Source organism: Acomys russatus, chromosome 28 (genome assembly GCF_903995435.1).
Source record: "Acomys russatus chromosome 28, mAcoRus1.1, whole genome shotgun sequence".
Lineage (NCBI taxonomy): Eukaryota > Metazoa > Chordata > Mammalia > Rodentia > Muridae > Acomys > Acomys russatus.
Genome location: NC_067164.1, coordinates 13016496 through 13034585, shown reverse-complemented (window position 1 = coordinate 13034585; position 18090 = coordinate 13016496). Strand labels below are relative to the sequence as shown.

Sequence of the window (18090 nt, the reverse complement as noted above, 5' to 3'; positions counted from 1 at the left end):
GTTACTACAAAGATGTCTAATTCACCTGTAGGAATGATGGATTACTTCTTTTACTTTGTATATTTGTAGTTTCTCTTATTGTAACATTCATGGTTCTAGCTGGGTGTGGTGGTGCACGCCTTTAATCCCAGCACTCGGGAGGCAGAGACAGGCGGATCACTGTGAGTTCAAGGTCAGCCTGGTCTACAAAGTGAGTCCAGGACAGCTAAGGCTACACAGAGAGACCCTGTCTCAAAAAAAAAAAAAAAAAAATTCATGGTTCTTAATGCAGTCCACTTACTTGTCCTATATTATACTTAACTTGTATAGCATGGTTTTAGAATACAGTTTCAATATTACTAATAAATTATTGAAAATTAACATCTTTTATCTTCTAAAATCCCTCGCTTTTGATTGATATATATATATTCATTCAGTAACTCCTCCAGTTAATCATGCATACTACTCAAGAACAGTTTATATCATTTCATTTTAGACTCTTTTGGGGTTTGTTTGGTTTTTTTCACTTCTTAAATTCAATATTACTACTATAGAGTATTTCTTTAATTCAAAATTAAGCATAAAATAAAAATTTTTTTTGGTTAGTCTGGTTTTTCCTACTCTGTTCCACCTTAAGTCATCCACATTTAAATTTGATTTGGTCTTTATTTGCATTTAAATATAAGCAAATACATGCATACATAAATATCCTATTCAACTTTATGTATCTGTGCCTTCCTGTGTTTCTTAAAGTGCTTACTTTGTACTGCTTAACAACATGTCCCAAAGATTACTGCATAGTGATGAATATTTGTTTCATTTTTTTCATAGTTACTTGAATCCATACACTGTATGGATATATCACCTACTAATTTTTCCATTGATGCACAATTTGTTCTAGTGTTTTTAATATAATTATACCTAATAAGCTTGACTGTAAATGTTTTTGAATCTTTCCAAGAATGTCTTTGGGACAGATTCCTAAAAATAGGATTATTCTGTTAAAGGGGAAATTTATGTCTTCTTTCCAGAAGTACCACCATAATACATGAAAGTGACTGATTCTCATCATCTTTTTAAACAGAATATATTATTGTCAAATTGTTGAACTTTGCCACTCTAATGAATGGGGAAGTTATTACATATTCAGCATTTCATATTCGAGAGCAATAAATATGTATTATTTCACATGTTCCTTGTAAATTAATCTTCTATAAGGTTTATGATGTGAAAAAGTTACATTGTTTTTCTAATTTGTCCCATGCTTGATTTTTTTTTTTTTTTTTTTTTTTGGCTTTTCGAGACAGGGTTATATTTTGATGTTTTTATATAGTTTTTTCTGAATGCTTTCTTTACGTTGATTTTTATGATATGCTGCTTTCATAAAATTTAAAGCTACTTACAATGTAGTTTCTCCACCTAATTGTTAGGGCTCTTCGGGTATTTATAGTCCTATTTTCGGAGTAAAGATATAGTTACATATCCTTTTCAATTCTTGCAACACTAAGTTTTCTTTGTTACTCAGTTATACATAGTATTTCTAGTATATTGTAAAAGACATCAACTGTGGTGTGGATCTTGGTTCTATTCTGGACTCAACAAGTGTTTTGCCTTTATTTTTTACTTTTTTCCTCAAGGCGCTGACAATTCATGACACAAAAAAATGCCAAGCATGGGATCTAGGGACCAATTTCTTTTTGTGTGAAGATGATATTGTTAATGAGAGAAACAGGTAAAGCTGCTTTGATACATTGTCATGAGATTTTTTTTTTAACTATTATAATTAAGAATGTTTTATGTATTGAGAATGCCAGTTTAGTAATAGTTATCAACTTTGTCAAGTTAAATTCACACTGCCGTGGATAAATAAATACGAGCATATATTTATTTCCTCTGTCAAGTTCTTGATACATTTATCCTGTTACCTAGAAATGAATTTGACATTATTAAAGGAAGTTTAAAAAAACAGTATTTAGCAAAGAATGGGTTTTATTGAGACATTTTTATACATATATGCCATTATAGTTTGCTTTTATCCCCTTGTCCCACACACTGACCTTTCCAGCCTTCTTCCCTTTTCTGTCCTTCATTCAGAGTACCCTTTCTTCTGCCTTCATGACAAATACTGCGTTGCCTTTTTCTGTTGCCTTCCTTGTCCTTGACTATACTCTTTGTCTGTCTGTACTCTCGTGTCTAAAGGGAGTCTGTAGAGTTGCTGTCATTGAGAGACTTAAGAAGCTTACAGATTAGGAGGGAAGAAGTATATGTAAGAATTGTTCGGTTTGCTAAAGAATGTGATAGTATGTCTTAAGATTGTAGTAACTTGGGAAAATCAGTAAAGTTTATTTAGTTTTCATTAAAATTTCATTTAGCAAGTCCTTATGCTAATTGTGTCTAACACTGAGACTGAATATAATAAATGAGCGATTAGTAAAGGCATTTATTTTTCTAGAGCTGAAGCTGTACTTCATCGTATTGCAGAACTAAATCCGTATGTGCATGTGTCATCTTCCTCTACTCCTTTTGACGAAACCACAAACCTCTCCTTCTTAGAAAAATACCAGGTTAGTATTTTGTATTAAATATTATTATAGATTTCAAGGAAATTATATAACTAGTATAACCTAATATCTTGAGGGACAGAATAAAAATGGTCAAATTAAAATAATACCTATTAAATACTCCATTTCAGAAAAAGCCCTAAGAACCCCTGAATGTAAGAAGAGTATTTAGCAGTAATATACAGGTGAAACTCAATGGTTGTTAACGATATGCATTTATGTGTTCCTGCTATATCTTTTAAATTTTAATATTTAGTTGATAAACAGCTTTAGTATGCATTAGAGAGCTGAAAAATAGATATGAATAAATTATACTTTGGAACAAAGAAATAAGGAAAGTTTGAGCAAGAAATAAGAAACTTTAGCTTAGATGAGAAGGTTCACTTTATGACATTAGATTTCTAGCAGTGGTAAAGGTAAGTCTCAAGCTGACGAGATGTCTCTGTGGATAAACGACTTGCTATACAATCAGAAGCACTAGAGTTCAGATCCCCAACACCCACCCTAATCCCCATTGCTTCCTGGCCGTCCAGGCTAGTTAATTAATGAGCTTGAGGCTCAGTGAGAGGCTGACTCAGTGGAAAGTGATAAAAGACACCAGATACCACCTCTGGCTTATGCAGACACCTTTAAGAGTTATGCATGCACTGCACATAAGAAAACATTAATGTCGGAAAATTTTGGCTGAAGATTTTCTAGCACCTGATGAACACAAGTTCTTAGATTAAAGGTGTGCTGGAGCCAGTACCAGACTTTATACAATTAGTGCTCTTAATGTATTAGCTTGTTATGTTTCACAAATACAGAAAATGCTAGGGGATAATCTATAAAAATGATCTATCAGAAACAAAAATTTTAAGATATATAAGAACACAAGAAATAAGAAAACAGTGTCAGCTCCAAAAAAAAAAAAATACTTTCTAGCATCCGATGCCGAAGAAAACTTAGTGATAAAATGCCTGTTAAATGAAAACAGTGGTTACAAAGAAGAACATCTAGTAAAATTTGAAGAAGTTAATGATAGTTAAGGAAAACAGCACATAAGATAAATGAAAAGTTCAACAAAAAGCTCTTCGAGAAAAGTTAAAATACTAGAAACAAAGAGCTAAACAAATCAGACAATTATAGTTGAGAGAATTTCTAACAATAGACTAAGATCAATAGAGAAAGAATATCTAAACTTAGAATCAGGCCTTCTGAAATGCAAAAAAAGAAAGTGTGTCTAATCTCTGCATTAGACTTAAAATAGATTGCTCAATAGCAAAAAGTAATTCAACTAGCTTTATATATTACCTGAAATGCCTATCTTTCAAAGATTTTAAAAAAATAAAACTCAAAATAAGTGGAGAAAATGAAGAAATTTATTACTACCAGACTAGCCTGCCAAAAGATGCTCAAGGGAGTTCACATGCAGAAGAAAACGAGTACTTATAAAGGCTATTTGTAAAGAAGACACAAAAGAAAAATGAAAAGAGCCGTGCCACAAAGATGAACAAGTCACATTTAAAGATGCCCCTATTCGACAGCTAGCAAACTGTTCAACAAAGTCGTACATTACCAAGAGTGAGTGGAATGGCATTTATTTCCCATGAAGAAATGCAAACTTCAACAAATGATATTTAAAACAATAGGTGAAACAGACATCTTTAAATAATCTATACTAACTCTAAGTGTGAGTGGACAATATTCCCTGGTTAGATGATGCAGATCGACTGAATGAAAAACAAGATTCAATACATTAGTAGTAAACACAGAAAGTCTGAACGTGAAATGGGGAAAGAGGTGTTCTAGGCCTGGGAAGATAGCTTGAGTAAGAGTGTTTCCTCTGCAAGTGTAAGGACCTGAACTCAAATCCTTAGCACTAAGATCAAAGCAGGGCATGGCTCTGTCGGCACTGCGGTGGGAGGAGGACAGGTGGATTCTGAGAGCTGTCTTAGCTGCCCCAGCCATCCAGCTGAAGCAGTGAGAGACCATAACACAGGGTGATATGACAATCCTCTTAATAAAGAAAGGCACCCCAAAGTCCTTCTCTGGCTGCCAAATGTGTGTGTGTGCACACAAACACATGCAAATATATGCTGGAAGTAAGCAGGGGTGGATATACTTACGTAGAGTAGACATAAAAACAGCAGTAAAACAGCAATAGTCATTTAATCAAGGAATCAATTCAGTAACGTCTAACAACAAACATTAGATTTTTAAAAACCTAAGATCCAGTACAATGTTAGAAGAGGGCTTCAGTGCTGCAGTTTTATCAATGGACAGGTCATCAGACACCACTAACAGCAAGCTGGCTGTGGTGACACACACCTGCAGTCCCAATATTTGAGAGGCTAAAAAAGGAGGATTGTCACAAGCTTTAAAAAACATACTGGGTTAAATACTGAGTATAAGGCCAACCAGCCCCTCCTAATAACAGCTCTCTTTTTCAATCCCACACACAGACACAAATGCAACATTGAAGTACTGTAGAGAGTGTAATGAGTAACAGACATTGGTAGAAAACGTCAACAAGTATGGAATATGCATCCTCCGCATAAGAAACAGTCCTTAAAACACATATTAAAACATAAGAACACATCTTGAAACATTCTCAGAAGTTGCAAAAGTGGGAACTTAGGGATGCGGCGTGGCTGCTAGATTGCGTACCTAACATGCACAGAAGTATTGAGTTTGATTGCTAGCACCAAATAAAGCCACGTGTGAGACATGCCTGCAGTCCCGCCACGCTAGACAGAGGCAGGAGGGTCATAAATTCAATGTCATTCTTAGCTACACATTAGTAGTAGTTCAAGGCTACCTTGGACTTAATTAAACTGTGTCTCAAAGAAAAAAGGTATTGTGTGTCCTCTCTGACCACTATGTAATAAAATGAAAAATAACATACTTCAAAAATCTCACCCACCCAAACTAGGAAGCTGTTATTTTAAAAATGATGACGTGCTGACAAGAATCTACAGAAAAGGAATTCTCATACCACATTAAAAGAAGTAAAAATTACATAGTTCTGGGAAGCCATCTGAATGGCCCTCAAAATTAATAATTTTGGTGCTGGAGAAATGGCTCAGGGGCCAAGATCACTTTCTACTCTTGCAGAAAACTAGATAATCAAGCCTCACACGTACATGGCAGTTCACAACTTACTGTAACTTCAGCCTACAAGTGGTGCACGGGCATGCATGCAGGCAAATATCAGTGCGGTTTTTTTTTGGTTTTTTTTTTTTAATTTAAAAGAATAACCTGTACAATCTAGGTATCCAACTTCTAGGTATATAACCAACCTAAATGAAATCAGCTTACCAAAGAGCTTCAATGTCCATGTTTATTGCAGCATTATTCAGCTTGAACATACGCAGTCAAACATAAATGCCCTTCAAGTGTGAACATAGATAAAGAAAACTTGGTTCATGAATAGGTGTGTGTGTATGTGCACATGTGTGCCTGTGCCTGATCTGCCTTCACACACAGAAACATAAGTAGGTGTGAGATAAAGTGTATAAGAAGGGCTGGATTCATCAGTGCATAGTAGGTGCATATATTGATTTATAACACAGATTACTAATATATGCAGTTTACATGATAATCTAAAATGTCAAAGTTTTAGGGTGTAGGCATTATATTACATGACTTTTTACTACCACAAATTTTGTCCTTCTCCCCACCAATGCAATGCAGAAGTCTTAGTAGACACCTGCTTGAGTATTGGGTAGTGGGTTGCTTTAAGCTAGGCAACCTACTGTTTTGCAGTAAGTAGTGAGCCTCTTATCCTTAAAACAGAAAATATAATCCTGAGAAAACAGAATGGGTCCAAGTAAAGAGTGGTCATTCAGGACATACCTAGTAAGAATACAAAATGAGAGATCTTGGAGGGATGTTGCACTCTAGCAAGCACATTATATTTTAAGCCAACACCTGAAAATGTGCCAGTAAACTAGTATTCAACTCATGTATATAAGCACTAAGGAGAGCATAGAGCTGAGAATCCGTCTCCACTTTGATGCTTGATAGGCAAATGGCTCTCAAGAAATTATTCGACTTCTATCAGTTAATTATATTAAAATCTTGTTTTCACACCTGTTGTACCGCAGTGTTAATAAAAAATTACACATTGAAATTATTTGCTATCTTAAATAATATTGTGGTTTAACTAATATTGTAAAGCAAAAGATTATTTTGTGAGCCTGTTGAGTGTAGAAATTAGACAGTTATGACCAGTATCTTTTAAAGTTGCAATTGTCACTCCTGTAGCTTAGCTGAAAGTAATGTTTTGTTGGTTAGGCTAGTGATTGTAGGACAGTGACAGATAAAACTCCAACCCTCTGTTGGGAGATTGCAAACACACATAGGGTGTTAAGGTTTGCTTCTAATTTTGAGTCCTATAGAGTAAAGGCATTTATTAAATTTGGCTATATGTTCTATGTTTTTATTTTAGTTTACTTAATCATAGAACAGAATATAATAGGGTAGTAACGTTTTTGTGGAGATAACTGATTCTTTGGCAAAATTTGAATTGGCATGCTTCTAATTAAGAAGTTATAACTTACAAAAGTAATTGTGTACTCTCTGAATTGTGTACTCCCATTTTTATTTTATTCTCAACAGTGTGTAGTGTTGACTGAAATGAAACTGACGTTACAAAAGAAGATCAATGACTTTTGCCATTCTCATTGCCCTCCAATTAAGGTAATATTATAATTTAATATGATACACAGTTAACTAAAGGAAGGACATACTCTTATATTACAGTTTATAGCTTTTCATTGAGTTATATTTTTTTAAAAAATCTCTGTACAATCACAGTAAATTTTTTTAAAATAAACTTTATTTTTAAAGACTTGTAAGTAGCCAAACATCGCTGTGCAAACCTTTAATCTCAGCACTAAGGAGGCAAAAGCAAGCAAGTAGATAATTTTGAGTTTCAAGGCCAGCCTAGTCTGTATATCAAGTTCCATGCTAGGTAGTGAGACCTTGTATAAAAAAATGCAACAAAGAAAACACTTATAAATAAACACACGTACACACACACACAGAGATGGGGGGAGACCAAGTTATGTACAAAATAGTCATTCTAAAGCTACAAAGCTCCATGTTGGATATTATTACCTTTTGACTATGGAATGTGTTATCCACCACTAAGAAAAAACATGACAGAACTGGAACCATTAGTTCTGTATATCCTCTTTCATAACTTTGTCCACTGCCTGCATTCATTCCTTTCTCATCCTCCAATATTTATCCTTTCTTTTTCTTCTTTCTATATATTATGCCTTTCCACTGGCACATCTATTTACATTATGTACATATATTATTATTGGCTAGATCCCTCCTATGAATTAGAACATGAATTTTTCTACAGAAAATATATATAACCTTTCTTAATGTTAGACATTTTAAGTCCAACCACTGTCATGCAGATTTTGTGACTATATTTTTCTTTAGAGCTGAATAGATTTGTAATACCTATAGAAATAGCTTTAAGCACAAAAAAAATAATTTATTTACAGAATTTTGGGATAAAGGCAATGCCATTAGCTGGGTGTGGTGGCATATGCCTTTAATCCCAGCACTCCAGAGGCAGAGGCAAGTGGACTACTGTGAGTTTGAGGCCAGCCTGGTCTACAAAAGTGAGTCCAGGATAGTCAGGACTGTTAACACAGAGAAACCTTGTCTCGAAAAACCAAAAAGAAAAAAGAAAAGAGAAAGAAAGAAAAATGCCATTATTATAAAAATTACGTACTACTTGTAAAGCATTTGGAACCGTGTTAAGGAACATCACATGGACCTTTTGCAGCCTGGCTTACACTTTGACGTCTTTGGCCTTTTCCTGTAGACTGCTCCCAGCCTAACACTCTCTTCTACTTTCCACTAACAAAGGCTTTTGGTGAATGTCTGTTCATTTTTGTTTCTGTAGAATAATATTAATTCATTCACAAACCATTACGTCAAAATAAGTTTCTTTTGTATTGAACTTGAAATTTATGAGCAAGCCTTGATTTTCATTACTGAAACAACATACAGTGATAGATTGTAGGTACTTCTAATTTTATGGTGTCAGATACCCCCTCACCAAATACCACATTTCTTTCCTTTTTTCTGTTCTTGATTTTACAAGACAGGAGTTGTCTGTATAATAACAAGATCTGCCTGTCTCTGGCCCCCAACCGCTGATCTTTATTTAGAAGATTCATTCTATACATGAATAATGTTACATTTCAAGTAATATACTTTATTCTAAATGAAATTATTTTGAAATGACATAAGATAACTGAAGTGGGCTTTTTTCTGTTCACATAAATAATGTATTTTGTCTTTTCAGTTTATAAGTGCAGATGTACATGGAATTTGGTCCAGGTTATTTTGTGATTTTGGCGACGAATTTGAAGTTTCAGATACAACAGGAGAAGAACCAAAAGAAATTTTCATTTCAAACATAACGCAAGTATGACTATAGTAATTAATTTAAATAAAATTGTTTAGAGTTTAGGAATGCTAATTTTTCATATTTATAGGCTATTATTTTTAAATGGAAATTATAGACTATAACCGCTTGGTTTTCAATAGAGTACTCTGATTTTTAGGCTAATCCAGGCATTGTCACTTGTCTTGAAAATCATCCTCACAAGCTTGAGACAGGACAGTTCCTAACATTTCGAGAAGTTAATGGAATGACAGGCTTAAATGGATCCATACAACAGATAACTGGTAAGTTTATATGTTTTACTACTTCGCTTTTAGTTATTTAGCATATGTGTAATCATACACTTTATTTAGTGTTTAGAACACATCGATTGAGCTGATTCACATCTCTTAGCCTCAAGTCATTGTATTCAAGGAAGGAGATACTAAATAATGATAATATTACCAAAAAGAAAGTAAAGAAATACACTATGAGAAAGTACAAGTTGAAATTTCAAGTCTTAACACATTTAAGAGGACAGTTATGAAAATGGTAGGTGAAGTAAAGTTTCTATTTTAACAGCCTACTTCAGGTATGGAAGACGTGGCTAGGTTTTTAGAGGCTATATGTAGTTCAGGCTGATAGATGAGCTGGCAGTGAGGCAGTAAATGGAGATGGTCTTCAAATGTGTGCTGTGGTCAGTGGCTTGAGGAAAGCAGACGAGGTTAGAGCCTTTTTCTTTTTTCTCTCTTTGCCTTTTTTTTTTTTTTTTCTTTTACTTTGAGACAGGGTTTCTCTGTGTAGCCTTGACTGTCCTGGACTCACTTTGTAGACCAGGCTGGCTTCTCACTCACAGTGATCTGCCTGCCTTTGCCTCCCCACTGCTGGGATTATACCACGCCTGACTTTTTTTTTTTTTCCTTAGATGATTTATAGATTGTTACTTAAAGGAGCAGGATGTGCTAAGGTCAGAACTTTGAGAGAAGACTCATTTCTTTTTTCTCTCTCTCTCTTTGGTTTTTCAAGACAGGGTTTCCCTATGTAGCCTTGTCTGTCTTAGACTCACTTTGTAGACCAGGCTAGCCTCGAACTCATAGAGATCTGCCTGCCTTTGCCTCCCGAGTTCTGGGATTAAAGGCGTGAGCCACCACGCCCGGATGAGAATACTCATTTCTAAGTGGAAAGATGTTTATAATCAGGTATTATTAGATCTGGCCCATTTGAGATAATTAATTCGTATCAATATTAACTTACATTATTTGTGTTTTACTATTAATTTACATAAGTTATATTCTACATCAGTTGTACTTAAGACATAAAGGCAGTGCTACACAACTTACAACTTTAACTTTGTGGCATATTTATTTAGTTAAAGGAAGATGATTCACTTATCTTAGGGCACTTGAAAAAAGTGTGGTTGCCCACAGTGAGTAAGGTCCTTTTTCTCCACATGCTAACCAGCATTTGTCATCATTTTTGTTTGTTTTGTTTTTTATGAGTGTTTTAATTTGCATTTCCCTGGTGGCTAAAGATGCTGAACACTTTTTAAAATTTGTGTTGGCAGTTTTTATTTTCTTTAGAAAACTTACCAACTCATTGACCCATTTATTGAGTAGCAGTTTTATAGATTTGTTTTGTGTTGATATTTGTTATTCTCCATACTTGTAGTTGTGAAATCAGCTGACAGATAACTGTTTTCTGCTCTGGGCTGTCTCCTCACCCTACTGATAGTGTTTTTTGGTATGAAAAGTTCAGATCATAATGTTAAATAATTTGTATTTGTGTGGGGAAAGTTGGCTAACTTGATAAGTTGGATTACATTTACAACCATACAGTGTTGGGGTGTAGTGATAAGGTCAGCTTCTTAGAGCTACCTATACAGGAAGTGGCCTGATATCAAAGAATAATTTTTTTGTTTTAAAACCCACGTTTTGTTTCGTTTTTTGTTTTTTTTTTTAACCAAAAAAATTACTACTAAGTGAAATTTGCTTAAATTGAACTATTGTTTAAAAAGCTCTATTTTATTACTTGCTGCCTTAAAACAGTTTTGCTTTATTAAAAAAAAAAAATTATTAAATAGCTAAAGTGAAACATGCTTGTTCTAGAACAGTGTATGTATATGTGTAGATAATGTATATACATACATATAAATAGGGTTAGAATCTAGTCCAACTTTAGATTTCCTCCCTTTCTAAAATATATATAATAAATATGCATATATATTATGTATATATAGCAAATAAGCTGCTTGGTGTCTGCTTACTTTTTCTATTATATGAATGTTGACTTTAATCATTTATTTATAAGTATTATACACTTATGGTAAGAGGAGCTTACTATTTAAGTTAATTTTTTGATTATTAAATGGTTCAATAACAAAATAGATTGACAGTGAAAAGTTTCTGGCATATTCTTGGCTATTCCTCAGTAGTCAGCCACCCATCAGGAGTTTATTATGTCAGTAGGGGGTGTTCCTTATGCTTTCTCACACAGAAAGTATCTATGTGTTAATACCCTTTTGCCTTTTTATCAAGTAAAATGAGGTACTGATCTTTTCACATTTGTTGCAGACCATTGTAATTGTAGCTATATCATATTTCATAATATGAATGAAAATGTTACCAAAATACAAATTTAATTTGTATTTTCATATTATAAGTGAGTTTTTAAGTATCTCGAACTTTGGAGCTGTTTCTTTCTCTTTAATGTGAACCATATGTACTTTGCTAGTTTCTTACAAACCATTGATCATTTTCTTAACTTTCATTCTTTTTGTTTGTTTGTTGTTTGTTTTTGTTTTTGTTTTTAAGATAGGTTTTTCTCTGTGTAGCCTTGGCTGTCTGGACTCACTGGCTGGCCTCAAACTTAAGTGATCTGCCTGCCTCTGCCTCCCAAGTTCTGAGATTAAAGGTGTGCACCTAACTCTTCAGGACTCTTAAAAAAAAAAAAAAAACTACATGAAAGTAAAGCTACACAGCAGAGTCAAAAATAAGAATCTGACTATCTGGTAGTTCTGTTTTCATGGTTTCATAATATGTTTATTTTTCTATCACAAACTTTTTCAGTCTTACCACTTTTTGAGTGTTTCAAAAGATCTTTATCCTGATTTTAAAAGTAATTTTTCTCTCATGCTTTTATATTTTTTTAAAGTTGGCATCTTTTGATATTTAAAACACTTATTTATATGTTCTCATGGTTCCTAAAGATATATTAAAGATTCTTATTTTTCCCCATTGGTTTGAAGTTCTACCTTATTTACCACCTTTATGTTGTCTCTGTTTACTTGAATGTATTTCTCAGGCCTGCAATTTATTTCTTTTATCTATTCATATACAAGTAATAATTATTATTAACATTAACAGGATTTTAATATATTTTAATATTTTATAGTAAGTACCTAACACTTCTTACTTTAGTCTCTGGCTTGCCTCAATTATATTTAAGTCCCAAAGCTCACATTGGAAGAAATACTTGGTATAGCTTCCAACAGATCCCTAACATCCCTAAAAAAAGAAAAAAGATCTGTTTTAGAATCTTTCTTTTATAAATGGAAAATTAACATTTTGTGATAACATTTCTTAAAATTTAATTACATGTGTGTAATGTTTTTGTTTTGGTGTTTTTTTTTTTCTTGCAGTAGTGTCACCATTTTCCTTCAGCATTGGTGATACTACAGAACTGGATCCATATTTACATGGAGGTATAGCTGTACAAGTTAAGACTCCTAAAACATTTTGCTTTGTAAGTATTTTTTTCAGCTTAAAGGGGTTTGTTTCCCTTAAAAAAAAAAAATACAGTGCTCACTTAACACAAGTTAGCTTAAAGAATAAACTATATTTTTTATAATTTATAACCAATTTGAAGAAAATGAAATCAACTTAGAGGCAAGCTGATAGTATAAAAATAAAAATAACAGTCTGTGCTGTCCTATGTACTGCAAAAGTTAGACAAATGTATACAAGCTTATACAGTTTTATAACTATAATGCCTTATGTATATGATTGAGGTATGTGATTGTACCTCAAAGAATTATATCCTAAATAATAAAGTTTATTGTACTTATTATTTACTGCTTAAGAGAAAGAAATATTTTCAGATTATATAGCAAGAGCTGTAATGCTTTATTATTTAATTATTTGTTAATTCATATTATTACCATTTTGATCTATTAATAACTATTATGTTTGAAATGTAGCATAATTCAAATTGACTATTGGTAGTGAAAGAAAAATGTGCTCCTAAGTAGAGTGTAGACTGCATGTACCTTGGAACTAGAGTCTTATTTAAATTCATAGGCTGAGTCGTGTTAGAAGTACAGCGTGTCTTTACTTGTTGGACTTTTGATGATGATAATGTTGTTATAGGCAGCAGGGAGTTTTTACAAGTTCTCAGGGTTTTACCTTCAATTTTTTTTGTTTTGTTCATGGGAAAAAAAAAAACTTAGTCTTCAAGGCTTTGTTCAAATCATTTAAGCCAATTAAAATAGGACAGCTAATCAGATCTGCTTCTGTATACTTTTTCTTGTCCCATCCTAAGTTCTTATTTTGTGCATCAAATAAATTTATAAGTAGTGCTGTTTTGGGGGTGGTTACTTTTCAAATGTTCCTTTTCTTTGCCTTTCTATTCTTAACCTTACACCCATACAGATTTTAACTCAATATTTACACAAGACTTACCAGGCCTAAGCAGTCTTGGGTTACTTGATGATACCAGAACACATAGTAGCTTTTACATTAGGACAAAGTTTGGATTTATAAAGATATTTTCACTAATTCTTTTGAAGTCACTATGTAGAGTAAGTGGTTTTTAGTACAGTAATGAGATATTCATAAACAAATCAACTACCAACATATCAGTCCAACCTAACTCATTTTCAGCCTTGAAGAAGGATCCTTTGATTATACTTTGCTAAATGTTTTAGCAAATAATCAATCAATTTTCTGTGAAATAATACTGTTTTTCCTCTTAGGAATCCCTGGAGAGGCAGATAAAACGTCCAAAGTGCCTTATTGCAGATTTTAGCAGACCTGAGGTAAATGTTTCCTTTCTGGGGTTGAAGGAGGCTGTGAAGAGGTGGGTGGGACTTGGTCAATGATTCAAAACTTAAGATACGCTTATTGCTTCTAAAGGTTCTACTCTTATCTCGGTATTTAAAGTTAACATTGAAGGATTTGAAATAGGAATTCATTATATTAAAAAAGTGTTAGAACAAAATGAAATTGCACTTTAGTGATTTGCTAGCTTTGATAGGTAATTTTAGTAATAATAGAACATTAACATATTTTTCTTCTATAGCTGTGTGGTTTTATTAGACACTTGTTTATTTTATGTGCAAGGGAGGTGAGAAACAGGCAGCCAGGGTTAAATGTAGCACTTGATTGGAAGTCAGTGGTTGAACTCAGATCATCGGAGTGGGTAGTAAGCCATTTCACTAGCCACATAGTACAAGAACAACCTTAAGGATATATTATATTCTACTTTACATCCTAGGTGATTTTTAACGGTAAATATAATAAGAAGTGAAAAGTTTCCAAATGTATAAACACTAGTAAAAAATATTAGTTGTTCTTTATATGTCTTTTGGAGTGGTCTTCGTTTTGGATTTAGATTTTTGAGACAGTGTTTATATAGGTCTGGCTGCCCTGGAACTCACTGTGTAGACCAGGCTGACCTTGAACTCATAGAGTCTACCTGCCTCTGCCTTCTGAGTGCTGGGGCTAAACGTGTGTGTCACCACACTCAGTTGTACAAATGTTTTGTTACTGGTACTCAACTGGCATTTTTATGAATAATTTAGTAAACATTAGTCATTTGGAAATGTTATTTAAAATACATTATGGTCTTGAACTCAAATCACTTAACTTTTCTAATGGCAACCATCATATTATACTCTTTGTTGTATGAGTGAAACTAAATAAGAGTTGAAAAACATTTAGCCTAGTCCATAGCACTTAACAAATATCGGCCAATTTTTTGTTTCTAATAGGCACCTTTACAGATTCATGCAGCTATGCTTTCCTTGGACCAGTTTCTGGAAAGCCACAATCGTAAGCCAAATATCAGGTATGCTTTTTGTTTTTAAAAATAACTGTTCTCTTTTTGTGAAAATTATCTCAGAAATTATAGCCTAAAAAATATGACTGGCCCTCTTGTAATTACCTAGTAAGTATGCTGGACTGCATAAAGATGTCGTTTAGGGTGATGTATTGGTGGAAGTGGAAAGATCGGTTTGTAAGAATGGAATCCTGACGGGGGTGTGGTGGCGCACGCCTTTAAACCCAGCACTCGGGAGGCAGAGGCAGACGGATCCCTGTGAGTTCGAGGCCAGCCTGGCCTACAAAGCAAGTCCAGGACAGCCAAGGCTACACAGAGAAACCCCGTCTCGAAAAAAAGAATGAAATCCTGCGTGGGAGGGTTTCATATTTGAAGACTTTAAGATCTATAGCTTTTAAAATTAAAACCTCTGTTAATTGGTGAGCGGTTAATCTGTGATAATATTTTCTAGCCTGATTTAGAAATTGCAAAAAGTTTTTGCAAAAAAGAAAAAGAAAAGAAAGTTTTTTTTGCCTTATATGTTTAAATCTAAATCTCACATGCTGCCTTCAATGACCATATTTTTGAAGTAATGTATTTATAAAACAGTTAAGACAGTTACTTAGAAGTTAGCTTAAAACACATTGTTCTATATACTAGCAGATTTTCCCATTTGTGTATATATGTATGTGTGTATCTTATGTTTTAGTTGTGAATATAACCCTAGTGGCAATTCAAAATATTTAAATTGAGTTACTTTGTTTCAAATTTTAGATGTCAGCAAGATTCAGATGAGCTGTTGAAACTAACACTATCTGTAAGTGAAACCTTGGAAGAAAAGGTAAATATTTAAAATTATGGTTGACTATGTGATATTATTTGTTTATGACATACATGTTCTACATATTAATATTTTCCTACATTCAGATCTCCCCTATGCTACTTACTGATTTTGTGGCAGTAATCTCTTTTGTTTTGTTCTGGTTTAGTTTGTGTAGAATATCATGTGTCATTTAACAATTACTCTTTGCTTTTTCTTTTTTATTAGTGTTAGCATTGTTCCTTGAAGGAAGCTACTAATACATACAGAATTTTATATTGACAAATATTTTCAGTTCTCTTGTGAAAATACCTAGAAACATACTGCAAATTTACATAATAGATGTAAATTATGATCTTTAATTTATAAGAAATTGCCTCTTTTTTGAGACAGGTTCTCACTGTATGAGCTCTCTTTGATCTAAAACTCAGCTCCAAACTCAGATCTACGAGTCTGTACCTCTTAGGCTGCTGAGATTAAAGATGTGCACCACTATGTCCAACCTTATGTATTTTCAAAGCAGCTATACTATTATGCATCTTCACAAGATCTGTATCAATTTCAGTTGTACCACCCTCTTTAAAATATTGTATTTCCCTTCTGATTGCAGCCTCATTATTATTTGTAAATGTATCGCATAGATTTGATCTGCATTTCACTAATGTAACAATGAACCTGAACATATTTTTATATCCACTGTGCCATTTGTACATTTTTTTGGATAAAGTGTCTTTTCTAATCTTTGACTATTTTTAATTAGTGATTTTATATTTTAACTATTAAGAGTTCTGTAGTTATACTTACAGTTTTTATATGAGTCTTTTTCAAATACATGTAATATTCTCTTATACTTAGTTTATCATTTTTTCCTCATAGCTCATACCCCATTTTTTTCCTAAACATTTTAAGAGTTTTGTGATGAATTTTATGCACAATAGGCAGGCACCTACAACTAAGCTACATCCATAACCATGAATTTTTAACCAGGGTTTTTCTGTGCTTCTCTGAAAGTTTTATAATTTGGCAGGGTTATAGTTTCTCTAAAATGCAGTAGAACTCTGGTTCTGGGCTATGCTTTGTTGGGACACTCATCCCTTTTTTTCAATCTATTTGTTCATGAATATCCGTTTAAATGTTTTTGTTCCCTTTTGGTTCAATTTTGATAGGTGATAGATGTCTAGAAGGTTATCCATTTTTTTCTAGATTTTCTAAATTATCAGAGTTTTTTTTAATGAATATTTCTTATTCTGCATTTCAGTGTTACCTGCTGTAACACCCATTTTCATCTCTAGGTTTAGTAATTTGGGCTTCTACCTTCCTTCTTTTTATTTATTTTGGTGGTATGTCAATCTTTTATCCTCTCACAGAATCAACTCTTAGTTTCATTATTTGGCTTCTGCTTTATTATGTCTGATCTGCATTACTTCTAGTACCACTTTAATTTTCTTTGAGTTCAGTTTTTAGCTTATCTTGCTGTTCCATACTTCTTGTGTTTTTATACATTATTATTTGGGCACCTGTTAGAACATAACGTCTTTTTCTGTTTTGTATGATGATCTTTGCATATGATGATCTATTGGTCTTAGTTGTCCCTGTTCCTCAAGGAGAGTTGACCATAGTAGAGACGGTAACAATTCAAGAGCAAACCAGATATAGAAAGTAAAACAAACAAACAAACAAACAAAAAACAGCCAATTGTAAATATGAATTACACCCCTAGTAATAGTAGACAAGAAATACTCTAGCAATTAGGATAAATGAGTAAAGATGTAAAAGTGTTAAAAGTTAAATAATAAGAGGTTGAGAGAGAAAGGATAGAAAGAAAACAAGATTTGACAGGAAAATGGGAGGTATTGGTATAGAAAATAATAATGAAGAAAAACACAAAACAACATGCTGAAGAGTTAGCAGGTAGAATTGCTTTAGTTTCCTCCCTGGTGCTTGTCATTTTGCAGTTTACTTGATGTAGGCAATAAGAGGGAAGCCAGGCAGTGGTGGCGCACGCATTTAGTGCCAGCACCCAGGAGGCAGAGGCAGGTGGATATTTGTGATTTTAAGATAGCCTGGTCTACAGAGTGAGTTCCAGGACAGCCAAGGCTACATAGAGAAACTGTGTCTCAACGAAATGAAAAAGGGGAAAGGTTTTTTCTCTTAACTCCAGACACTTACTTTACTCTAAGTCAGAAAAGCAGAATTGAACAGAGACTGGAAAATGGGAAAGAAAAAAAAAAAGCTGCTTCAGATAGCATGCAAAATGGTGTTTTTATCATGAGATTCAGACATTTTTAGTTAGGAAGGAA

General features: G+C 33.5%; 1 protein-coding gene across 1 annotated transcript in view; it reads left to right on the top strand.

Moving 5' to 3' along the window:
• Uba6 (ubiquitin like modifier activating enzyme 6) overlaps nt 1-18090 on the top strand; it is a 58228-nt gene that overhangs the window by 10002 nt on the left and 30136 nt on the right. Inside the window, exons 5-13 of the mRNA XM_051170152.1 lie at nt 1617-1711; nt 2432-2543; nt 7143-7223; nt 8857-8979; nt 9119-9242; nt 12575-12678; nt 13907-13969; nt 14924-15000; nt 15745-15811. Coding sequence (XP_051026109.1) covers nt 1617-1711; nt 2432-2543; nt 7143-7223; nt 8857-8979; nt 9119-9242; nt 12575-12678; nt 13907-13969; nt 14924-15000; nt 15745-15811 — 846 coding nt within the window. The remainder of the gene's footprint in view (nt 1-1616; nt 1712-2431; nt 2544-7142; nt 7224-8856; nt 8980-9118; nt 9243-12574; nt 12679-13906; nt 13970-14923; nt 15001-15744; nt 15812-18090) is intronic.